Genomic DNA, 26,956 nt, shown 5'->3' with positions numbered 1-26,956 from the left:
CTTTCACGCCTGACAATCTCCACCTGCTCTCCCCGACACGCCGCACACATAAAATCAGCATTATCTCGCAGTCTGCCTCTAATACCACTACATCTCTTGTGCACCCATTTATCACAAGTACTGCACAAGATGGAATTACTTCCCACACCCTTGTGACAAACTGCACACGGCCACTCTTCCTCTTCTTTGACTGTACCGCCACCATCCCTAGATATCATCACTTTTGTTTATCTACATTTACCCTTAAGCCCTTGTGCCCCATGTCATCTCTCCACTTCCTAAATCTTCTTCCACCTCCCTTTCATTCTCTGCAATCAACACCAAATCATCAACATACAACATCTCCCACGGGAGTCCATTTCTGAAGTCACGTGAGAGGGCTTCAAGTACCATGATAAACAACATGGGAATCAAAACTGATCCCTGATGCACACCAACATTCCTGGAAAACTCATCACTCAAATCTCCATTCACTCTTACCTGGGTGCGAGCATTCACATACATGGCCATAACCACCCTAACCAGCCACTCCTCCAACCCAAGCTTTCTCATTGCCCACATCACCACCTCTCTAGGGACTCTGTCAAAGGCCTTTTCCAGATCAACAGAAACAAAATACAGATCCCTTTTCTTTCCAATATATTTTTCCTGAAACTGTCAAACAATGAATATCACATCAGTGGTCCCCCTGCCTGGCATAAACCCAAACTGCATCTCATCAATATTGACTCCATTACCTTCATTATCTGATCTAAAAGCTTTATACCTCTATATTCCTCTTTCCAGGGTATCACCCTTTCCTTTGCAAGCATTTACAATTACACTTCTCAGACAATCATCTGGGACAACACACTGGTATATAATTCAGTTTATCAGGTCAGTGACTAACCTCACCCCTATATCTCCTGAGGCCTACAACATTTCGGCAGTCAACCCAGACACACCTGCTGCCTTCCCCACCTGCATCCTGTCTATTGCCTCACTCACAGTAGCAGCGTCAAGCAAAGGCCAAGGCCAAGCACTGGATTCACTGGCTCCAAACCTTCCCTGTCCCAGTCAAACTCCTCATTCAACAACCGGCTATAATGCTCTTTCCTTGCAACTTTAATAGCCCCACTGGTTCAACACTACCCTTCCTTTATCATTCTTCACACACTGCTCACCTATATTATCCCGATTATCCCTCTCCATTTGATTTGCCACCTTGAATATCATATTTTTCCTTTCCAGCTGATTAAGGTTATCAAGTAAAAATGTCTGTGACTCAGACTTCGCCCTGTATACCTCTCTTCAAGCTCTATGCTTGGCAGTCAAGTATTCCTCCTTGTTACCACCCTTCTTCCATTCCCGGAAAAGCCTTATTTTCTCCTTAACTGCAGCTTCTACACCATCATCCCACCACCAAGTTACTTTATGTCTTGGTGGGCCTCTTGTCCAACCGCATAGTGCATCAGTAACTCTCAAGAGGTTGTTTTGAGGGCTCTGTACTGTTCATTAACGCCTCTGTCTATGGCTTCCTGTTCAGCCACCACTTTCCTCATCTCGCTATAGAAGGCATCCCTTACTGCTTGGTTTTCCAGCTTCCATATTTTCCTCTTAGGTACATAAGTCCTCTTTTTCGTCACTCGTTCATTAAGCACCATATCACAAATCAATAATTTGTCCCCTCCTGACCAGAAAATAATCTATCTGACTGTTATTTAAACTCTCTCTCTCTCTCTCTCTCTATAGATATATATATCTATCTATCTATCTATATATATATATCTATCTATCTATCTATCTATCTATCTATATATATATATATATATATATATATATATATATATATATATATATATATACAGTGTCCAAACGTCAATTAAAGTTGTAGCTTCTTTTATAAAAACATAACATTATCAAGACAAAACGTAATTTGTAAATACCCTAGTTCTCCTAGGTGTCTTGTTTTGCATGCCTTCTCCATGCTTCATTTTGCAGCATTTGTACGTTATACTGGTTGTCTTATATAAGAAGATACGTGACTAACTAAACAACTAACTAAAAATGTGAACAAGAAGCCTCGGACCAGAACTGACCAACAGGTGACGACTAGGGGCCGAACAAAGGACATGGCACGAAATGCGACGTGGAATGTAAGAGGTGCAAACGATGAGGTGAAAGCGAGAGATTGTCCAGCTGCTTAAAAGTGCAAAAGTGGATGTATGTGGATTAACTAAAACTAAATGGTGAGGTGAGAGTGTGAGAGAGTGGGAGTATGGATGGAGTATATGAGCGAAAGTGGGTGAGATTGAGAAGGCAAAAGAAGGAGTGTGTATTATTGTGTGCAAGAGATGGAAAGAGATATAAGAGAGTATGGATCAGTTCGCTCAAGGATTGTGTGGGTACGACTGAAAGTTGGAGTATAAATGTGGGCGACTGTGTATGTGTATGCACCAACGCAAGATCGTGCAAGATGAAAGGAGAGTTCTGAACAAATGTGGAAGCATGCATGTAAATGTTTGAAAGGAATGAGAGAGTTTTTCATTGGATATATGAATGGGCACGTAGGGAATGCATGCGAAGATGAATGGAGTAGTTGGTGAGTGGAGTGTGCCTGCAGAGATGGATGAGAATGGCAGTGGTCTACTGGATATTTGTGCTGGAAGGGGGTTGGTGATGGCCAATACCCTCTTTACACACAAAATGATCCACAGGTATACATGTAGCAAGTGATGAGAAGGGTGAGTGGTGAACTGAATGAACGGAAGGCAATGAGTGATTATGTTTGTGTGGAAGATGGAATGAGAAAGTGTGTAATGGATGCAAGAGCATGCAGAGGTTGGGGGAGTGGACTTTCTGACCACCACTTGGTGGTAGTGAAAGTCAAGGTTCAAATGAAATGGGTGAACAGAGGAAGGGAAGGACAGGAGAAAGGAATTCATATAAGGAAGGTAGAAAGGTTGCAAAAGGATGGAAAAAAGGAAGAATATAAGACAGAAGTCGAGGAGCGATTGGTTAAACATGATTTGGAGCAGATGGGAAACGTGGAAGGTGCGTGCAAGATAATCACAAAAGAAATGTGTGCAGCATGTGGGGTGAAGTGTGGGGTGAGGAGATGACGAAAGAGGGTGCAAAGAACAACATGATGGAATGAACAGGTGAGAGATGCTGTAGCACAAAAGAATAAACCAAATAGGGAGGGGATGAGAAACGGGCAAGGAGAAAATTAAGAGACGGGAAAGAAAGTTATATTTAGAGAGGAAGAGATAGATGAAAAGATTAGTAAGAGAGAGTAAGACGGTGGATGAGGAATTTGGAAGGAGTTTGAGTGTAAAGTGGAGGGAATGCATGAAAATATTCTGGAAAGAGGTAAAGAGAGTTAGGCAGGGTGTTAAAGAAGTTAGTTGAGGAATGAAGGGTAAAAATAGTACATCACTAGTGCAAAAAGGAGAAAAAGTGAGCAGATGGAGAGAACAATTTAAGAAATTCCTAAACACAGAGAAAGAAAGTAATGCGATTATAACTGGCTGGGGAATGGCTTGAAAAAGGAGGGATGTGAGAAGAGAGGAAGAAATCAGTAGGATGGAAATTGTGGAACCAATGAAAGTAATATGAATGGGGAAGGCCCCAGGAATTGATGGAGTGGGTGGTGAAATGCTGAAGCATGTCGGAGAGATAATAGTAGAATGGATGTAGAAGATGTGCAGATTGGGCGGAGAGGAAGGTAGTGTCCCGGAGGATTGGAAGTCAGGTATAATTATTCCCCTGTATAAAGCGAAAGGGGAAAAAGAAGTGATTAGTAATCATAGAGACATTTGTCTTATTAGTGTAATAGGAAAAGTATATGGCGGGATACTTATTGACAGAATTAGGAAAATAACAGAGTAAACAGTTGGAGAAGAAGAGGGAGGTTTTAGGAAGGGAAGAGGTTGTGTTCATCAGATAGTCATTCTTAGGTCTTTAGTGGAAAAGTTTCTAGAGAAGGAAAAGAAATTGTATGCCGCCTTCATGGATTTGGACAGAGTGCATGACAGGGTGGAGAGACAAGGAATGTGAAAAGTATTAAGATTATGGAGTAAATGGGAAGTTGTTGAATGCCATGAAGTGTATGTATGAGGGTGCTAAGGCTCCAGTGCGTGTGGACAGTGAACTGAGTGAATTTTTCTATCTGAAGGTGGGATTGAAACGGGGATGTCATGTTTCCATGGGTGTTTAATCCGTAATTGGACTGGGTTATAAAAGTGATACAAGGTAGGGCAGTGGATTTTGGAGTTGCCATTAATGAGTGAGGGCAGTGTTTGGAAACTCCCTGTACTGTTGTTTGCAGATGATACTGTGTTGTTAAGTGAAGGCGAAGGGGAGCTGCAAGGATTGGTGAATGAATTTCGGAGAATGTGTGTAAACGGAATCTAAAGGTGAATATAAGAAGGAGTAAAGCTATGGTCTTCGATAGAAAAGAAGTCAGTGAATGTACAGTGAGGTTTGATGAGAAGGAAATGGAAAATGTTTGTTCGTTTAAGTACTTGGATAGTGTGGTGAGTAGGGATAAGGTGAAGTGCTTGAATGGGTACAGCAAGAAAGGTTGCTGATTCTTTGAATGCAGTGATAAGAAACAGGGAAGTGAGCATGGAAATTAAAGAGTTGCTGCATGACACTATTGTGATACCAACTCTAAAGTATGGACTCGAAGCTTGGCCTTTGTTGGAGGGACACAGGTCAAGAGTGAGAGCAGTGGAAATGAGTTATTTGAGAGGAGCATGTGGAGTCACATGGAGAGACAGACTGACAAATGAAGGAGTGAAGAAGCATTGTGGTTCGGATTTGGATGTGATAGAATGCGTTAGGAGAGAAACACTGAGGTCGTCTGGCCATGTGGAGAGGATGGAGAGCAAGAGACTGACGAGGAGAGTATATGTGAGTGAGGTGAGGGGAAGGCCAAGGATGAGATGAAGGGATGGAGTGAAGAGGTATATGAGAGAGGTGGGTGTGAACTGGGAGCAGGGCAGTGAAATGGCGGGGGACAGGGCGACATGGAGGCTATTTGTTTGTGGCGACCCATTCCGAGATAAAGGCGTCTGGCAAGAGATAGATAGACAGACTAACAGAAAGGTCCTGCTCCTTATGATAAAAGCATTGTGATACTGCCATGTAGAGCACTAGCGACCAACTTGTGGTATAACTGACTCCATATTCTGGATGAATTGACTCGTGATCCACTTTGTAATGTGGACGAAATGACCAGATTCCGTATGCACACATCGGGTTCCCTCAAAAATTCATTACATACTATGACTGTGCAATAACTCGGCAATTTGTTTCAGAATTATACATAAGGTATCATATCTGGATTTACTGCATAACTAAATGAGGCCGATTTTCAATTAGTGCTTTGCATCCCTCCAAACTCGTGCCTTCCTAAGACTCACTCAGATGTCTCAGGATTTTCAGTCATATTCACAGAAATTTTTAAGTGGAAATTTTTTACAAATACTTAACGGTTTTAATGAACATGAAGAGCAATTCATATGAAGCCCATTTAGGGTATTCTCAGGTCCTTTTGGGCCAAGAGTCTAAGGCCCTCCCATTGAACAGCTTATCTGTTATAGTTAGCAAAGAAATGCAAATGACTAAAAATATCTATCTATCTATCTATTGCCAGACGCCTCAATCCCGTTTGGGATGGCCACAAACAAATCACCTCCAAGTCGCCCTGTCCCCCGCCATTTCACTGCCCTGCTCCCAACTCACACCCCCCTCTCTTATATACCTCTCCACCCCATCCCTCCATCTCATCCTCGGCCTCCCCCTCCCTCTTCCCCCCTCCACCTCACTCACATACACTCTCTTCGTCAGTCTTTCACCCTCCATCCTCTCCACATGGCCAAACCATCTCAGTGTGTTCCTCATAACGCTTCCTATCACATCCACATCCACACCACAATGCTCCTGTATATCCTCATTCGTCAGCCTATCTCTCCATGTGACTCCACAGGCTCCTCTTAAATAACTCATTTCCACTGCTCTCACTCTTGACTTGTGTCCTTCCAACAACGTCCAAGCTTCACTTCCATACGTTAGACTTGGTATCACAATACTGTCATGTAGTAACTTTTTCACTTCCATGATCACTTCCCTGTTTCTTATCACTGCTTTCAAAGAACCAGCAACCTTACTTCCCTGCTGTACCCTTTCAAGCACTTCACCCTCCAAACCTCCATCCTTACTCATCACACTACCCAAGTACTTAAACGTACTCACATTTTCCAATTCCTCACCAACCAACCTCGCTGTACATTCGCTGACTTCACCTCTCTCAAAGACCATCACTTTACTCTTCCCTACATTCACCTTTAGATTCCATTTCTTACACACTCTCCCAAACTCATCCACCAAGCCTTGCAGCTCCCCGTCGTCTTCACTCAACAACACAGTATCATCTGCAAACAACAGTACAGGGAGTTTCCAAACACTATCCTACTATCCTCTCTCACCAGGGCCACTCCAACATCCACTACCCTACTTTGTACCTATTTTATTACCCCATCCATGTACAGATTGAACAACCATGGAGACATGACACATCCCTGTTTCAACCCAACTTTCAAAGAGAAAAATTCACTTAGTTCACCATCCACACGCACTGCAGCCTTCGCACCATCGTACATACTCTTCACAGCATTCAACAACTTCCCATCTACTCCATATATTCTTAACACTTTCCACAATCCTTGTCTATCCACCCTGTCATATGCTTTCTCCAAATCCATGAAAGCCGCATACAACTTCTTTCCCTTCTCTAGAAACTTTTCCACTAAAGATCTAAGAATGAATATCTGATTTACACAACCTCTTCCCTTCCTAAAGCCTCCCTGTTCTTCTCCAACTAATCTCTCTGTTCTTTCTCTAACTCTGTCAATAAGTATCCTACCATACACTTTTCCTATTATACTAAGAAGACAAATGCCCCTATGATTACCACACACTTCTTTTTCCCCTTTTCCTTTGTACAAGGGAATAATTATACCTGACTTCCAATCCTCCGGGACTCTACCTTCCTCCCAGGCCAATCTGCACATCTTCCACATCCATTTTACTACTATCTCTTCCCCATGCTTGAGCATTTCACCACACACTCCATCAATTCCTGGGGCTTTCCCTGATTTAACTTTCTTCATTGCTTCCGCAACTTCTATCCTACTGATTTCTTCCTGTCTTCTCACCTCCCTCCTTCTCCCAGCCATTCCTCAGCCACTTATACTCGCATTACTTCCATCCTCTATGTTCAACAATTCCTTAAAGTGTTCTCTCCATCTGCTCATTTTTTCTCCCTTCTCCACTAGTAATCTACCATTTTTATCTTTCACTCCCCTGCTAACTTCACTTCCACCCTGTCTTACTCTTTTCACCTCTTTCCAGAACATTTTCTTACAGTCCCTCCACTTTACACTCAAATTCCTTCCAAATTCCTCATCCACTCTCTTCTTACCCTCTCTTACTAATCTTTTCACCTCTCTCTTTCTACATATAACTGTCTCTTCTGCCTCTAAACTTCTTCCACGCCCCTATTTCTCATCCATTCATTGTATGCTTTCTTCTTTTGTGCCACAGCCTGTCTCACCTCTTCAGTCCACCACGCTGTTCCTTGCACCCCCTCCGTCTTCTCTTCCTTCCACACACCACATCACATGCTGCACATATTTCTTCTGTAAATATCCTACACACACCTTCCACGTCTCCCATCTGCTCCAATTCATATTTGCCCAATTGTTCCTCCACTTCTCTCTTATACTCTGCCTTTTTCTCATCCTCTTGTAACCTTTCCACTCTCCTTGCAACTACTCCTTCCTCTCGTCTTTCCCTTCTTCTATTCCTCCATCTTACTTGAATCGTAATTCTGGCCACCACCAAGTAGTGGTCAGAAAGTCCACTCCCCCAACCTCTATATGCTCTTGGATCCATTACACATCTTCGCATCCTTTCATCCACACACATATGCATTAAAAAACTTCAGTTCAGCATAGCTATTACTGAGCTAAAAAAAAATATATATATATATATATTTATATATGATTCTAAACGCAATGGAACAATAAAACTTTGGTGCTGATATTGAATCAAGAAGTCAGTCATTTCAGTTTTGATGCCAGGAGTACTATATTGTGTCTCCTTAAATATTTAGCATGTCTCATCATGTACTCTTTGCAAACGAAGGTACAGTCACAGTGCTTGCATCTGTATCGAGGAACAAATCCTTGACTTGGCTGACATCGCTGTAGTGTCCCATTGTGAGAAACAGTCCTTCACATATTACTCACATGGCCTCTCAAGACGACCCTAAGTTTCTTGAAATCTCGCATTTACCTCACTAACTTCTGTCAGATGGGTTCAGCAGAAGCAGTGATAATCTCTAATGGATCCAGGAGAAACAGTGACAAGCTCCAACTGGTCAGGGAGCAGTAACATTTTGTGTAGTGGGCCTGCAAGCAGTGATATTTGTCCAATGGTACGTGAAAGCCAGTCTTCATTTGCGAGAGGACCCCAAAACGAAACTGTTTCCTTATGCACCGGTTATACCAGTGTGTCCCATTGGCCAGCCAATGACTTCGACGTCTGGCTGTCTTTTACTCACCTGTGGATTCCACGTGTGACTTGGCTGGTATGAGTTGCTGTCTAGAATAAGGAGGCTCAGGAGCTAATGGAGGCTTTGGAAATACAAGACTCATTACTGCATTGCTTCAGCTGGATGCGTCCTAGTGACAGAGAAGACACTGTGTACCATCAACCTGCTGGCCTAGAAGTAAGTAATGAAAGATACTATCGCTGTTTGCTAAGCGACGAGGCGATCATGGGGAGGAGAGGTAGGCTTCTGATGGATGATGGTAACCGTAGCTGTTTGTTGAGCAATGTGGAGATCTTGGGGGGAACATGCACCATCATTTAATGATGGTGGATGTTTGTATCCATGACCAGGATGTATGTCGTGTGGACAGGCAAGGCCGTAGGAGGACTAATGGCATCACTCGAAGAATGTTCTAGATGACCGACGTCAGAAGTGACTGACAAAACAACTCATGCTACTTCGTGCAAGGTCAGCTGCTGTCTGTGCAAAAAAATCTATTCCTATTGGCAAAAATGATCGTCATGAGGTGCAAGTCAAAAAATGCCAGAAAATATCTCGTTATCTAGCTCGTTGCCACCTTTCCATTCATGTCCCTTACTCCAGAGTCTGTCTCGTCAAAGTCAAACGTCTTGAGTTGAAAGGCCATCGTCTCATTCCACCTATAGGCTGCAAGTGAAGAGGAGAGTTGCATTATTCTCTGCTGCCTCCCACACTGTGAGGCAGTCTTGCGCACCTTCCATCCTCACTGCAGCATAGACCTGACCCCTGGTTCCGAGGAGGAGGTCCCCAGGGCACGGTGTGGTGTTGAGGGGGCATAGGAGGTGCTGTGCAGTGGTGAGGGGGACACAGGAGGTGCTGGGGAGTGGTGAGGGGGCACAGGCGGTGCTGGACAGTGGTGAGGGAGCACGAGAGCTGCTGGGTGGTGGTGTGGAGCCACGAGAGGTCATGTGAGGTGGTGATGGGGCACAAGAGGTGCTTGGCAGTGGTGAGGTGGTATGAGTATGGGAGACAGTGGGCGGTGATGCAGTGGCGCCCGTGATGGTGGTGGGTGGTGAGGTGGCCCTGGAGGTGGTGGTGGGTGGAGGAGTAGCACGGGTGGTGGTAGGGGGTGGTGAGGTGGCTCTTGATGTGATAGGAAGTGGTGAAGTGGAGCGAGTGGTTGTGCGGGGTGGTGAGGTTGTGAATGAGATGGCATGACATGGCAAGGTGATGCGGGCAGAGTGCACCTGCACTCCAGGCTTCCCTTCCTCCCCCTCAGTACAGAGCTGCTTCACTACCGTCTGTCTCCTCTTCACTGGTGGTGGAGCTGTACGGCAAGGTGGTGGTGGCTTCTGATCACTCTCTGAGGAGATGTCTTTGTCATCCTCCTCGGTAGTGGAAGAGTGATACCACTCATCACCGCTCTCCTCACTACATCCCACCATACTCTCCACCTCCAGGTCAGACCCAATTCGGTCCTCATTGCTCTCCCTCCCACGGGGAAACAGCTCCGACCTGATTTCGGGACTGGTGAGCAGCCTACGGAGCCGGAGAGGGCGGCGCTGGGTGGGGGTAGGGGCTGGGAGAGGGGCGGAACTCGGACGTCCACTCATCATGGAAATGCGCGGTGTACTAACGTGTGGGATGTATGGGAGTGTAGGATGGGTCAGTCTGAAGACGTTCAGAACGTTCGTTCGCTCATCAAAAATTTGTGCCTTTTTTTTTAAAGGTGCTTTAATGACGATGGCGGCCATTAATCGGCTAAACGTCATTCGACACTGGCGGTCACGGAGGGGTTGAACTGGGCCAGATTTACTCTCCTTTGAAATCCTTCTTTGATTCGAATGCTGGCATTATTTTTCTTGATTTGAGTATCTTTCTTATATACCAGCAGTTCTCAAACTTTTTAGCATGTGACCCTATTTGAAATATTTCAAGACTTCGCGACCCACAGGATAAATAAATCACAGAGAGAGAGAGAGAGAAAGTAGCCAAGATACTGTATAGTCTATCATAGTTATTATGAATATACTAATAGTGTAATAAGGATAATGACAATTTCGATTAAGTAAATAAAATACATTGAAAGCATTAGGCCTATTCTATGTCCCTGCAACCCATCAAAATTCCTCTCATGACCCACCTTTGGGAAGCGACGCGTAGTTTGAGAATCACTGTTATATACCCATCTCTTTTTCTGTAACCATAAGCTTTTGCACCAGCTTCAGTCACCAGCATTACTGTGCGTTCAACTGACTGAGTATGGCAAGGATACTTTGGACACAGCTTTTCCACAAGTTCAGGACTTTCAACCAAACATGTAGTTCAACATTAGTCAAATTCTTGAGGAGTGTTGGTTCTGTACTATCCACCACATCCCAGCTGATCACTTGAGTATAATGATCTGCTTAAAAATTTATCATTAGTACTTTGAATATTCTTTCTTGTCCCGGGTTGTTTCTTGCTGCTAGAATTTTCTTCACAGCATCTCTTCTGATGTCAATATCTTCATCAAATGCAATGCCCTGAAACATGTTTTCTGGATAGGCATAGAAATCAATTGTTTTTATAGCTTGGGTAGCAGCCTTATATGCTCCCAAGCATTCATCTTTCATATGTTTGATCTTGGTAACAGCATTGAATAGATGTTTTGGGCCATCAGCACAGGAAGGATTTTTCTTAATCTCAAGCCAGGTCGGAATGTATACAGTCATCAAATATTTGACTAATGTTTTCAGTGGTTTAGAAGGAAGAGGTACTGAGCAAAACAGTCTCAAAATTCTTGCACATGCTGTCAGCCACTTTGAATGTGCTAATGGGCCTGGATCAACTGAAGAAAATGATGCAGGAAATTTTCCAGATGACACAGCATACCATACTGTATAGTCGGCATATATTTTGATCCTTACTTAAATCTAGCTCTGAATAGGTCTCATGAAACTTCTTTGCATCATTACTGGGATTGGTTCAAAATTTACCACAGGGAGGTTACTAACTGTCTCCTATCTTCTTCCCGATCTTTCCTTTGAATGTTGTGGGCCCTGAGGTTTCACCATCAAAATGTTTAAATATATGCCGAAAAGGAAGCTCTTTGAAGTGTAACACACATGTATGCCACTGCAAAGGAAGGTTAAAAAAGTCTTCAATCAATTTTATTACTCCGCCCTTTGGCCCTGTGTTAACAGGTGTACCCTCACACCCTATTGCAACAAACATCTTAGTCTTTAGCTCACAGTTTATCAAGAACTCAGAAATAACAGCAGCTGTTCCCCCATCAGGAGTTACATGGTCAAGGTATTCAGAGCCTGGCTTTTTAACTAATGAAATGTGTTCCTCAAATTTGCATACTTGGTGAGTGAAGAGACAACCATTTTCATCTTTTCTCTCTTCCAGTGTTAGGCTAATGTTTTGTCTTTTTTTTTTTTCCCTTAAAATACAGTGCAGTTATGTCTTCCTTTTCTATATGCTGAAGTCTTTCTCTGCCCGATTATCAGGCATGTCTTACTTCTGACTTGTCTACAACTAAATTCTTGTTTTCGAGTGAAATAAGTCCAGCACCCACCAGAGCGGAAGTGGCAATTGACGCGGCACTTCCATCATTCACACCAAATCTATCAGCTTCTCTTGCAACCAGTTCACAGTTGATTAGCATTCGTGATATCTTAATTTTGTCCTCTTTTTTTCTACACCCGGACAGTATGTTTCATCTGTACCATCATTTTCCAAACAATCATCAGTCTCACTCATTTCCTCCATCTCGCACTCACCTTTCTGACAAACAGAATCGCAAGTTTTCACTTTGTAGTTCTCTGCATCCCTTTTTCTATTTGTTGAGTGTAACAGGATTTTTGTTTCTGTATATCCACGTTTCCAATATTCATGTCTATTTCCTGTTTGATCTGAAAGGAACTCTCTTTCACTTATGGGCACCTTTCTTTTGTTTGAACACTTACACTTTTTGAAGAATTTACATTTGCAGCAGGAGATATCAAGTAGCTCCTTCTACATATGAGTTTCATAGTTTTCAAGCTGTTTGTTGTAGCAGTCTTTCCCCATGTTTTTCACTAGGGTCTTGTACTTAGAACGGTTGTCAAAAACTAGCTGTGTAATTCTTGTTAGGTGAACACAACGAACTGAAGCTTTTTCCCAAAGACACTAAAGTTCTGATCCAAGATCCTTCGCTATTTCCTTCACTGACACTTTTGATTTTTCTGTTTCAGCAAAAACTAAGTATCTTTCCACATCCCGCTTCGTTGGAAGTTGCTTGTCACCAATAGTTCTTAAAGTGCCAAAAATATCTTGAGTTACGGCAGACCGAGTAATGTGAGCCATACTTGTAGTTATCCAAGATATATTGCTATTAAGCATTAATACCTGAATGAAAAAAATAATAACATGAGAGCAAACAGTAGATGATTAAAAAAAAAAAAAAGAAACACGAAATGGAGAGTCTGACCTTTAAGACTCGTAAGACGGCACTGATGCGGCAGATTCAGCTAATGGCAAGATATTGACGAGGCAGGCGTCACCTCTATTAGAGTGGGTCGAAAAACCCAACTGGTGAATATTTAATTGTAATACCAAAGAAAAGTTGACCGATAATGAAAGTATCACGTATGCAAAATTTTGGTGTAATCTATGTTCATATTATGAACATAGATTACACCAAAATTTTGCATACGTGATATTTTCGTTATGGATCAACTTTTCTTCGGTATTACAATTTAAAATTTACCAGTTGGGATTTTTCGACCCAGTCTTATATATATATATATATATATATATATATATATATATATATATATATATATATATATATATATCTTGTTGAGAAGCAGGCTTTGCTAGTTAGATAGTCTGGAAGTAACGGATACTCGTATTTTACCCTTACGTGTCAGAGTTGCCAGTTAGCCTGCTGTTTGTGAGCAGAGGTATTTTGTAGGTTGTACATTGATTTTTCTGCTCATTTTCTCTATAATGTTTTATTTATGTGATTGTTTGTTAAACTGTGTAATTGTATCTCAGTTTGTATACTAAATAATGTGGAGTGTTATGCAGTGTAAGAAAACTCTGGATATTTTGGATGTCTCCGAGTTGGTAACAGTTGTAACTGTTACTCCCCCGAGAAAGCATGAAAACTTTGGAGTAGTAGATCACTCTAGAATATAGGAAGCTCATTTGAGGATGGGGAGAGGATGGGGAAGAGACTAGAGCAGCTTCAGTCAGTTTTCAGTTTAGTCTGAGTGTCGTTCAGTATGCATTCAGAGAACTTTGTATAGCTCCAGTACCTGTGAAAACAGTGACGTTGGCAAGCATAAAGTGCAATTGCAGTTAGTGAAGTCTGTATACTTTCGGTACTTGTGAAAACAGTGAAGTTGGCAAGCATTAAGTGTAAATGCAGTTAGTGAAGATTGTATAGCCCCGGTACTTTTGAAAACAGTGAAGTTGGCAATCATTAAGTCTACTTATCTGGAAAATAAAGACGGTGAACTTAAGAAAGCAGTGTTTATTTACCACGCCTGAGCCGATCGTATGTGCTGTACACCGAAAGGTTGCCTCTAGGAAGAACAGCTCACTGGGCAACGTCCTTCCTATACTGTAATACTGCTGTTGCAGCCTGTGGCCGTGTGGGACAGGGACGTAACAACATATAAGTTAGGTATATTAATAAATGATTAAGTGCTAATAAGATAATGCAATCTTGAAAAGAATAAATGTTTAACTCACTAAGAGTAATTGCGGTAGGGATGCTTCTAGCCATTGGTGGTGGTGGTCGAGATGGCGGTTGGTGGTGAAGGTGGTGATGAAAGGCAAAGGTCTTGTGCTATCGTCGGCCTGCTTTTCGTCACCTCTGCCTTCCTGCTGGGTCCCTGGTGTGGTAGTAGTGGAGTTGTTGTTGAGTTGTGGTGGTTGTGGAGGGTCAGAGGTCGGATGGTTGTGCCACGTCAAAAAACAACATTCACTGCTGGGTCAACAGCTGTCACTTCCTTCTTACCTCCTTACTCTGGCCTGCTTTTCCTTACCACACTTACTTCACGTTCTTCTTTCTTGTTTATTCTCTTCTTGTTACTTGGTTAGGTTATTGTAAGTTGTAAATCGTAGTTGACTGTAGTGTTGTGTAATAATCGTCGTCTTTACTGCTGTTCTTTACCGCTTTTATTTTTTTCTTATTTTACCGCATCTATCTTCTTTTCTGTTTTATTACTGCCTCTCTTCTTTTTTCCTTTTATCGCTGCCACCAGCATTAACGAGGTAGGTTGGTAGGTACGTAGGTAGCTAGGTAATTAGTGGATATTGTAGAGAATTGTTGCCACCTATGTCGGTATCGTGAGTATCGTAGATTTCTGCTGCTGCCAAACGTAAATTATAGTCGAAGCTAGGAGTTTGGACTGTAGTTGTAGATTGGCAAGGTACAGCCATAAGAAAAAGTATCGTTACCCTTCAGAGCTATGCAATATGACACAACGACGAAGTGTTGCGGAATGACGGGACAAGAAAGTTTGTACCTCAAACCCGTCAATGTCGGTTATGTGAGACAGATTTCAGAATTTGTGCAAGAGGTAATAAAAACTAATTAGATCGATTGACCTCTGTGCATAGAAACAATATGCTTATTATCCGGCACCGAATTCATGAAATAAAAATATAACCGAATATTCTGAAGGCGGCAACACACATGCAGATGGGCAATGAGTATGTGCACCCATGCCAGACGTATGATAGTACTTCAGCCGATACAAGCCAAGTTAGTAAATTTCAGTGTAATAATGATATGTATTGCTTTCTACATATAATAAACGTTGGGTAGAGGGAAAATAATAATACATGTTCAGTCTCATTGCTTTAATATTTTGTATACCCACCCCCTGCGTCCAAAACAGCCTCTAGACATCTGAAGCATCCATTTGAAGCATAGCAAACAAATGGACTAGGCACCCCTGCCAGACTATCAGTAAAATAAAACAACAATAATCGATGCCTATAGATTAAATACCCTCCAAGATAATTTATTTGTTGTATTCGATAGATAATAAGTTTTGAATAGTAAGAAAATAATAAACCTCCTGGGTTTCATTGTTAATCCCCTGCGGGGCGCTCAGGCTAACGCAAACACATCCAATATATTTCCCTGCCATATGGCTCATTCTTGCTCATTATTCCAACTCTTGTAATGAGATTGTGATATGGCAACACTAGATAGGGGAGGGGCGAACAGCAAGGGCCCGCCCACATAGCGCAGCTAACGTTCGTTTAACATCGAACATTCCTGAGGTAACGATACTTTTTCTTATGACTTTACCTATATCACCAGTAATGAGGGCTGCTACCAGTATAAAGTCGTGAGGTGCTGGATAGCTCGTTGTGAGTTTTACCTTGAGGTAGGTATGTCTCTGTCTCACTTGCCCCTCTGTGTATCTTGAATCGAAAGTGAAGATTAGGTACAGGCTCCCTGGGTTTTCGGGGTTTTATTGAGACAGTTATATCGTTCATGTGATGGACAGAGGGACGTGACCCACATACTGTGAGCGTGATGGCAAACCTCCTACTCTACCTTGTCTTCTAAGCTTCCTTCTCTCGTCTCTTCAATCCCTTTCTGCCTTCTCTGGTTCTCTCTGGCTCTCTTCTCTGATTTCTGGGAATATGTACTGGCGGTTTCCGACTGGTTGACGTGTGTGTGTGCGTATTTTTGTATGTGTGTAGTGTCTAGTACTTTTCCGTCTCATGAGCTAACAAGCTTTCGTCGGATACCCTATGCTATCATCTGGTATGTGTTTGCATGCATTATGTGGTTGCATTCTAGCCACAGGATGTGTACGTCTCCACCTGAACACCAGACATTACATATGCAAGTGTTACACATTGTGCTATGATATATATATCAATATCCATAACCATTATATGCCTATAACTATTAGACTGTGTTATGGCATTAATGCCCATACTTCAGTATATAAAGTAATAGTTGTCTGTTATCCCATTGTCTCTACATCCAACAGTAGTTAGTTTGATTTCATTCAGGTATACTCTGTTATCAGGGCCGGATCCAGCACTTTAAAAGAGGGAAGGGTGGTTCCTAACGAAATTAGTACTTAATACATTCAAGCAATCAAAATATCAAAATTCAATTTTAATTTACCTGTTTTAATCTAGGAATACACTAATACAGGCAAGTGGCGGTGACTGATTCGGTAGAGGGGCGGCTTGCAGTCTTAATGGGCAAGGATCGAATCCCGGTTTAACCCTTAGCCGCCGGGGGGGTTCCCGGCAGCTGCACACTCTTCCTACGGGCGATTACCGAGATTTTGGAAAAATTATCCTTACTTCAGACCCTTATATCTGACAAACTATAATAGCTAGAGAATTCAATGAAAGTTCATAAAACTCATCAACTCTTCCTCTTTCCAGTGAAGGTATCCCGATGTCTCTAGATGGACCCGTCGATGAGTAAGGATGAGTTGAAGACAGGTGGTTTTTCACGTTTTGGCGCGCAGCTCCGAGCGTGTGCCACTGGCAATGGCATTGGCCCGGCCGGCTAGCGTTGGCAGCACTAACTGGAGTGGTGATTGTAACACCACCCGTGCGTTCTTGGAATGCGGAATATTCCACTAGTTTTTTCTACTCCTTCTTACTCACCGCCCGTGAAAATGAGTCATCTCCCGGTTCATGTGGCTCAACCAAGGATTTACAGCCCGCTCCATAATGCCTCTATGCCCCGTAGGTGTGTGGGAAAGGAAATATCTCGTCGTTTTTCTGTACTCACTTCTTCCATAAATAATCATATTTCTCCTTTACTAAGACACTTAGAACTGCACTTTACATCACGATTACGGGTAATTGCACTTTGACAAGTAAGTGCTGTTGCTCTTTCACGCATGATCGTAGAGTATGAGGTAATTATTTGTACTGTAAATCATAATGCTTTGTACTAATCAGGGTTATAGTGAAAATCATATAGATGTTTTACACAACTAACATTATTTGGACTTCACATCACAGGTACACTGATGCTCATATTTGGCACAATCTCCCTGAGTATTGAGTGAAATAATTTAGGTATAGCGAAGCAGGTATTGTTTATTGTGGCCCACTCACAAGTGGTTTTCTTTCAGGTAACAGGTAGGCAATCTCAAGGTATATCCAATAATTTTCTAACCAATATCCAATAAACAGTATCAACTCATGTATTGCACTTACTATAAATCACTTATATGCACTTGTAGAACTTATAAAAGATTTATATAATAGCACTTTCTATAATTCACTTATAATATCACACATTTCACTCATTTATGAAAATACACAAACTTCTGCACTGCTGTACACTATTTACACTTCCCCACACACCTGCTCAGTACTTATACCACTCCTGAAGGGCCTGATTGTGGAGATTCTGCCCATGAAGTGGTAGGCTGAGCCTGGAGAGCGCTGGAGGAAGATATGTCGGCAAGCAGGCGGCAAGAGTGTGGGGGAAACGGCTCTGCGGCTTTTTTTTTCTGCAGATGACCGCCAGGTCCACGTCACTTTCCCAGTGTCTTGGGTCATCCTGCGCCTCCTCATTGCCGAAATCATCACTCTCGTAGACTGTCCCTTCCTCCTGGAGAAGCTGGAGAGCTCTCTCTGACGTCGGAGGGCAAGTAGGGGTTGGAGGGCGAGAGCGCTCGCTCTCCACGTCATAGCTTTTTTTCTCCTCAGACGACGTACCTAGTTCAGTGTACGAGAGGAGTCAGTATCGTCAAGGGCACGTCCTATGGCACTATCACTAGCCCTTTACGTGGCACTAAGGGCTGAATTATGGCAGGGGTTGATGAGGCAATTGGCCCTTCATGCAGTGGGATGCAATCGGACAATGTCAAAGAAGATGACATGGCTCCTCTCGCTACCACTTCCGAACACAAACCGAACCGCGCAACTGCGGGGTACTTGGGGGTCCTACCTACCTCGTAGGTATCACAGAAAATGGTCCCGCGCTCAGTGGCGGGAAAGTGAGTGCGGTATATCAAGTCAACCGGCGGCCCTCCGCGCCCTGAATCCTGTCGTGCATACATGTCAGCCGGCAGATAGAGGTTAAGGATCTGAATTTCATAAAAGCAGTCTTTACTGATCTGCCAGAATACCCGCTGACATGTAAAAATACCCCCACTAATACCAGTACACCAGTCTCGTAGGAGACAGCCCTAGCATGTATTCAGTATGGACGATGGGTGGTAGCACCGAAGTGGTGATATATGGAAGCATGTAGGAGGGCTACTGGGCCTTGGGATGGGCCCTGAAGCCTTTGCCCAAAGTCGGGCCCATTAAAAAAAAAAAATGCAATAGTAGTAAAATATATTGCATACAAGTTGGTAAATAACGCTGCTCTTGTTTCACGTTATTTTTAGATTGCCAAAAGTAAGGGGGAGGGGCGCAAACGCCCACCACTCCCACCCTTAAAATCTTCCCTGATATGACGTATGTTTTCACTCAGGGTATCAATCTTTGTTCGTCATTTTATTATTGTTTGATTTGGATCAAATATTGCTCACTACTCAGCCTCATGCCCTCTAATTTTATTAGTTCATTTCATTTTTTTTAGCCTGTTGCATTCTTCATCTTTATCAGAGGAAAACATGCTTCATCAATCAGCGTTAGAAGGTGGAATGGTTTGCAGTGCCTCAGTAACTCTGAAATGGGTTGTGTATTGTACGTTCTAACTTTCGACCAGAGGAACTTTGTACTTATCAGTGAGAGAGTATCTCTGTTTTCATCTCGTAACATCAGAGATTTCCACTCATTTTCCAAATCTTGCTTTTCTTCCTCAACAATGATTCTCTAGAATTTCGTAGATATACCTATGGAATTTGGGCCTGTTGTCGTTCCAAATACAAGTATTTTCCACTGAATAAAAGTGAACATACGAGTAACTAGATCGAACGACACATTTACTTATTTGGTAATCCAGTTGTCTGCTATTAAAAAACTTCTACACTAGATCCTGGACATTACAAGATTATGCTAAAATTAAGCTAAATTATCCATTATGTTAGAATTAATGCCAAGCACCAAATGTGAAACCAGATTATATTAAAAAACATAAAATTATGCTAAACGTAGCAACACTGGTCCACAGAGTGAGAGAAGGATGCATTGCCTCCTGCGGGATGCCAGAAGTATATAGCCTAAGATGAAAAAATATTTGTATTAGTGTTCAGTTACTTCTCATTCTAGACATATTTTTTGCGATGTGTACAAGATACATTTTATACCCTTTTTATTTTTAGAAGCTCTAAATACAGTTGTCACATGACAGATCTGTTATTTCCAGACGACGGTGTTAACTGCAATAATATTGAGCCACAGGACTGATGACTGGAAGTTAAAATGACACACTTTGGTAATATGAGTGACTCGGACACAGACCCTTTCCAAGGGAAGGTTCAGCAAATACTCAAGACCATTGAATATTTAACATTTACTCAGGTAAATCCACATGTAGTTTCCTTCGCTTGTTTGGTCCAACATCCTGTGCTTATTTTTTGGAATCTTGAAATTAACTAAATATTTATGAATAAACTATTATGTGGTAAGGCTTGAAGAAGATGGGCTTCGCTACACTGGCTCTGTTACAGAAAACAAACTATTGAGTGGTAAGAAAAATAATTTTGTAAATGAATAATTAATATTAGGAACTATGAAAAAAAGAACAAAAAAGCTTCTATAAAATCTGGATCCCTAGGGAGTTTTCCTGCAAAGTTTCATCAAAATCAATCCACACGTCTAGGAGCGTAGCTGTATATATCCTTATACAGACAAACAATGGTCCATTACTATATATATGTAATTATTTTTCCATTGTCAATGGTAGGTATCTTGGATAACGAAAAATGCTTAACATTTTCTGCCTGTCTTCCTTTGGATTTAGAATCAACACCCACTGATCATAACGTTTCAGACAAAAACCAGGTAATGTAAAACATGATGTAATGTAAAACAAGATGTACCCACCCACTGAAGAAGTAGATAGTACCATCAGTCGAACAGGGCATACTCCTGAGATGAATGGCAAGCTAGTGATAGGGAGAGCTGGAGCTCCCGTTGCACCAGCCCTCAGTACTTGATCCTGACCAACTCCCTTTGCGAACATTTGCAGTGCTTTCATTTACACAAAGAGTAGGCCTTCATACTCTCTTAATACTTCTACCTTCAACTGTCTACATCACACTACATGCACATAAGATATCACACCTTCTATTCCCACTCCCATGAAATGGGCGCTGTATTATTACCATCAAACGAGATGGTATCTCGGATTGCCACCATCTGCAGGGTAGGGCTGGCGGCACAGGGTTCTCCCGGTCATCATCAAGTGACTGTGCCAGCAGCAACCATTGCAAATTTCATTCATACTCGTCAGTGGAGAGGGGCAGGTGCGGCCTTATTCTTCACCAACATCCGTGGTCTCAGCACCAGTCTGAATTCAGTTCATTTTTTCCTACAATCCTTATTCCCTGTAGCCCTGTTCCTCACAGAACCAAAAATCTCTCCCTCTACCGAAATATTCCAATTTTGTTTTCCTGGTGACCATCTCCTCACAAACTTCCGTATCAAGGACGGCACCTGTTGTTATATCAAATCTTAATATGCAATTGACACTGTTTTAAAATTGACATCAACTAATTTTGATTATGGTACTCACTGTATAAACTAAATTATCTAAATATTACCAAATATATCTGTGTAGTCCATTGCTTTCCCAATGCTTCCTCAAAACCCAGTGTATTTGACTCCATATTCACACAGTTGAGTACCCTTAACCTTGCCCTTACCACCGAAATTACCATTTTGGGTGATTCTAATGTACATAATGTTGAATGGACTGCCAGGACTGACGACGTTGGTCTAGAGTGCGAGCTGTTTGCAGAATCGTTTAATCTCATGCAGTTAGTAAAGCAACCAACCAGAGTGCCAGATAATCCTGACTATAATGCTCATCTCTTGGATATATTCCTGACAGATAATCCAGATCAATACAGGACAGAATTACTGTCACCACTTGGATCCTTTGAACACAGTCTCATCAAAGCCTCATTATTTAGCCCCCCCTTAAAAAAAAAAAAAAAAGAAGAAAGAAACTCCCCGTTCTGAACCTGTCAGGGTGGCCCATTGGCACTTTGACAGGGCAAACTGGAATGGATTTAGAAATTACCTTGCTGACATTCCCTGGCAGTCTTTCTTCTCTAGTGATGTCAGTTTTACCCAGTCCCACATTACTGACTTAGTACTAGATGGTATGGATTTATTCATACCAAGTCAATAGTTCACTAACACATCGAACTCTCCAAAATAGTTTGATAGCAACTATGCCTGAGCAAGGGCCCAAAAGTCATTAGCATATAGCTCTTACTTGAAATAAAAAACGTCTGAATCACTCTGTCAGTTTAAAATTGCTAGAAACCATGCAAAATCTCGCAAAATCAAACTTTCTTCAAAATTAAGCATCACAACTACTTAACAACCCTGAAGACAATAGAATATTCTGGTCAACTCTCAGTTCTTTCGAAAATAACTTTAACAAGTCATCATCCATTCCCCCCACTTAAATCTTCAGATGACAACATTACAAATTACCTGCGTGGCAGAGTGAATATCTTTGCCAGTACATTTGCCAGAAATTCTACCATAGTGGAAGTCAGTTACAACTTCCTAGTACTAGAACTTGACTTTCCTGAAATTGTTCCACTTAAAATACACACGAAATTCGTAAAATTCATCCTAGACAATTTACCAAACAACAGAGCTCCAGGCCCGGATGGAATTCCTCCAATTGTTTTGAAAAAGTGTTACCCAGAACTTGTCTCTGTTCTAGCTAAATTATTCAGACTATGAATACGTACTTTTTCATTCTCTAATTCATGGAAAGAAGCCAATATCCATCCAATTCCAAAGGAAGGAAGTTCCTATAACCCCTTTGATTACAGACCAATAGCTGTCAAATCTCTTGGTGACGTATTTGAAATTTTATTTAATAAGCACATAGTGAAATATATCGAATCCAACAACTTAATCAGTGAAAGACAATATGGTTTTTGCCACGAAAGATCCACCATTGACATACTCAATCTCCTGTCATACCATCCATCAATCAATTGACCAACATAGACAAACTCATGCCGTAACACTTGATACTTCTAAAGCTTTCGACAGAGTGTGGCACTGTTCCCTGCTGTCCAAACGCCCTTGCTATGGACTAACGTCTTTTGTTCCTTCGCTTTCTTCATATCTTAGCAACAGAAAAATAAAGAGTAAAAGTGGATGATGTATATTCCATTTTCCACTCACTTAACGCCGGCGTGCCACAGAGATCAGTTCCGGTGCCAACCCTGTTCCTGGTTCATATTAATGATCTCTTATCTGTCTCCCACAATCCCATCCATACATATACAGATGACTCAGTTCATTCTCACTCAAACACCCATTTACAAAGTCTAATATCTCTAACTCAAGTCAGTACAGCCATCTCCATAATTCAAGACTTATTTAAGATCAGTGACTGTGGACAAAACAACCTTGTCTCTTTTAATGCTTGTAAAACCAAATATATACAATTTACTAATAGTCAGATATTGCCAGATTCGTATAGTACCTTCAGTGCTCCTAATATTCCCATCTCCAAAAGTAATGAAATTCTCGGTGTCTCACTTAATAATGCCCTCAGGCTGACCTCTCATGTCAGATCACTAGCTAAAACCGCCTCAAAGATACTTGGATTTTTGACAGAGTCCTTATCTTCTTCACTGACGAGCAGTTAACTGTAATTTATAAGAGTCATGTGCGCTCTCAGCTTGAATATTGTTCACCCTTGTGGAATGGATGTGGCGAGGTAGCATTAAACCAACGAGATAAAATTCAGAACAAAGCTGTTGGAATTATTAATAACCCACCTGTTATATATAAACTACCTCCCCTACAAGTAAGAAGGAATGTTGCCTCCCTTGCATTATTTTACATATATTTTTATGGCAAATGCTCAGGCGTAGTTGCGTCCATTGTGCCACCTCTCCATGCCTTCCCTCATGCTACACGGGCATCTGGTAGCGCTCATGACTGGAATGTCACACAACCAAATAGCAGAACTTCTGCCTATCATAATTCTTTTATTCCCCGAACTGCATCTCTCTTGAACTCGCTTCCCCGGAATTGTTTCCCCCCAAACTTTAACCTACAGCTGTTCAAGTCCGACTGTTGGGTATTTTATGAATGAAGGACGCCAGTAATCTGGTGTATGGATTATTATTTATTTGTTTTTCCTTCCTCTGTTATGTTATTTAAAAAATGCTTAAGGCTATCATACAAGATTTAGATTGCAAATAGGACAGATTTAATTACATGATATACGTCCTCGGTTTTAGATATAAAATCTTGAAATGTGGCATGTCACCGCCCTACTCTTTCTGAATTCATTAAAATCATACAATGTAGCTACGGTAGGATACTGAAGGCAAGGTCTCGTATGATCCTTGCCGTGTACGGTGGATTCATTGTTATATACTGATTTCAGGTTTTGCAGCCACTATTAGACCATGAGGGCCTTTCACTGGAAAGTATTAAAGAGCGAATAGACGGTTTAACATAAACACGTTTAACATGAATTTCTTGTCCTTTTTCCCTTTCTTCCTATCTACACACCTTCCTGTTTATTGCACCTTCTGCCTACTCACCTGTCAACCTCATGACCTACCTCCCTGCCTGCCTATAGTACACCCTCTTTCCGTTTTACCTCCCTGCTAACCAAACCACCTATCTACTTGCCTCCCTTCCAATCTCTTACTGCTTACTGTACCTACTTACCTCCCTATCTATCTGTTACTTCTTACTGTACCTACTTACCTCCCTACCTGTATCTTACTTCTTACTGTGCATACTTACCTCCCTACCTATCTCCGTCCTTCCATCCCTACCTATCCATCGCCCTGCCAACCTACTTCCCTAATTCTCCCCTGCTGATCTGCCTGTCTATATACTTCCCTGTCTAACTCCTTTCCTTGTCTAACTAACTACTTCCTTGTCTATCCTCCTACCTACTACCCACCTATCTACCTACCGATTTACCTTTCTCCCCCCCACTTAGCTGCCTGCCTGCTTACCTAGAAACATCTCTACCTCCATCCCATGCTCCATATCTACTTATTTGTCTACCTCCCTGTCTTTCTAGCAATCTACCTACCTATCCAACTACCTACGTAATTACCTCCCTGCTTACGTACCTTCCTTCTTACCTCCACCACTTAATGAAGTAAGGAAACATGCGCTTATTTGTTTATTCATTTACTTTTGCACTTTTCATAGTTTCAGCTTGTCCAAAAATTGTGATAGGGACAAATTTCTGCATGCTGAACGCCCTTTCCAGTGAAATCAATTTTATGCTCATACACCCGAAAATAAAGAAGTTTCCTTTATGCCCCTGTCCATTGGGGTTACTGTGACGCTGGAGGTGATTTGTGGATGTCGACCACTAAGACGAGGCACACTGTCATATTGAGAGGACTGGTGTGACAAATTAATCGTAAAAATCTGTCCATATCTGTGGCCTGTGGATAGTGGACGAACGAACGGGAGACGAACTGAGGGAAAAATCTGATGAATGACGATGAGTTCTGCAAAAGCATGTTAGACATGATTGTAGGTGCAACACCCTGGTTAGGAAGGGTAGAATGTCTCATCATGGCTTGATTAGAAAGGATGAAATTTATTAACTCATGTGACTGTAAGGATGTGTTTCATTGTAAATACATTATTTTACAATTAAATACCAATGAATCTGAAATCCAAGAAGTTTTGGTGGCTGAGTGTGAGTTGTGTAAGTAAGAAACTTCTGTTTTACCATTAAACATTGAAGGGCTCCCTATCTGTTATACTCTGTTTAAGGCGAGGCGATTATACTTGCCAAAAAGAAACCGCTCGATGTTTAGGGATCAAATCAATGGTAAGTATGAGAGGCATCTTCCTATCACCATTGATCACATGTGTTGAACATGCCCTCTTTCAGGTAATGTGTACTATGTCTTAAATCTTTAGATTTTCAGCAATGATTCATGGCTTCGGTAAGTTCCTAATGAAATAAGAAAAAATGTGATAATTGTCCAGTTGTCTCAAACAAATTACACGAAACATTTATACCTCTGGGCAGAGCATCGATCCATGCAATAGAGAAGTGGCCCGCTGAGCAGAAGTCCCACTGCCAAGGCGAACCAGGTGTACTGTGTGAAGGGCCACAAGACAGCCTGCCAGCGTGGCTCTGGTGGAGGTACCCTCAGCATGATGCAGTTCACCTATAAGCATCAGTATACACAGTACATACCGTATATATATATATATATATATATATCATCAGCCGTTGAGGTCCACTGCAGGACCGGCCTATCCCTACCGAAGCAGGAATGATACAGCCAATATATCTCTACTTAGTGGCTTAGGCTGTCTGATAGAGACTGTTTGTAGGGTGGGAAGTGCTTGTGAGTGTGATTGTAGTGCTGTAGTGACTTTGGATGTGTGTGTAGTCTGTGAACCAAGTGTAATCGGCCCGCCTTAAGCCGATTGGGTGCAAGCATACTAGTATGCGACACTGGTTCAACCACAGCACCCCTTGTGTCCGCCAAAGTAGCAAGTGGCTTGTTGAACGCTTCCTAAAGTTTTTGCAACTCTGGCGGGAGGCGAACCCGCGCTCACCAACGTGCGAAACGCACACTGCCACTGTACCACAGTATATATACATATGTGTGTGTGTGTGTGTGTGGGTGGGTGTGTGGGTGTGTGTGTGTATAAAGTTATTAATATGCTGGAAAAAAATGTTGAGATTATTGGACGATGGAACTGACTGTTACCTGTGTTAAGATTGTAGTGGAAGTACAAATGGGAGTGTTTGTCTTTACTAATCCTGCAACCGATAACAGGGAAGCATGAGTGAAAGGAACAGGTTTGGATGGATATCGAAGTGTGTCTGGAGAGTTTAGTGTGAGTGAGAGGTCGATTCTAAATGGCAATTTGATTGCAGAAGTAGAGAATATATGAAAGGAAGGGTTACTTATTGGCGTCAAGCATCACAAGTGAATTAGAATGAGAATATACATTGCTGGACATACATGCTGAGAGGTGACTGGCTTTCACGAATACCTCTTTAATCACAAATGGATACACAACTATGAATTAAGGATAGAAAAAATAGAATGGAAGGTAGAGTGTAGAGTAAAAGGCAATGACTGATACAGTGTAAGTGGATAAGCCACTGATGAAAGAAGTGTTAGATATTATGATATGATAAATGAAGGTGGGTTATCAGATCACTATGTAGTTTTATCAAAGATAAGAGTTGTGGACAGGGAGCAGGAGTATCCTCTAATT

At 41.9% G+C, this 26,956-nt stretch overlaps 1 protein-coding gene across 1 annotated transcript in view; it reads right to left on the bottom strand.

The window, feature by feature from the left end:
- The window catches only part of LOC145396987 (glutamate receptor ionotropic, delta-2-like), a 182,875-nt gene that overhangs the window by 42,337 nt on the left and 113,582 nt on the right, over nucleotides 1-26,956 (bottom strand). Inside the window, exon 4 of the mRNA XM_080270214.1 lies at nucleotides 25,736-25,887. Within this exon, the coding sequence (XP_080126340.1) occupies nucleotides 25,736-25,887 (152 nt within the window). The remainder of the gene's footprint in view (nucleotides 1-25,735; nucleotides 25,888-26,956) is intronic.

Source organism: Coenobita brevimanus, chromosome 40 (genome assembly GCF_032717465.1).
Source record: "Coenobita brevimanus isolate Jiangsu-jjx chromosome 40, ASM3271746v2, whole genome shotgun sequence".
NCBI lineage: Eukaryota > Metazoa > Arthropoda > Malacostraca > Decapoda > Coenobitidae > Coenobita > Coenobita brevimanus.
Note: the sequence above shows the minus strand (reverse complement) of the source record. Positions and strands in the feature narration are given on the sequence as shown.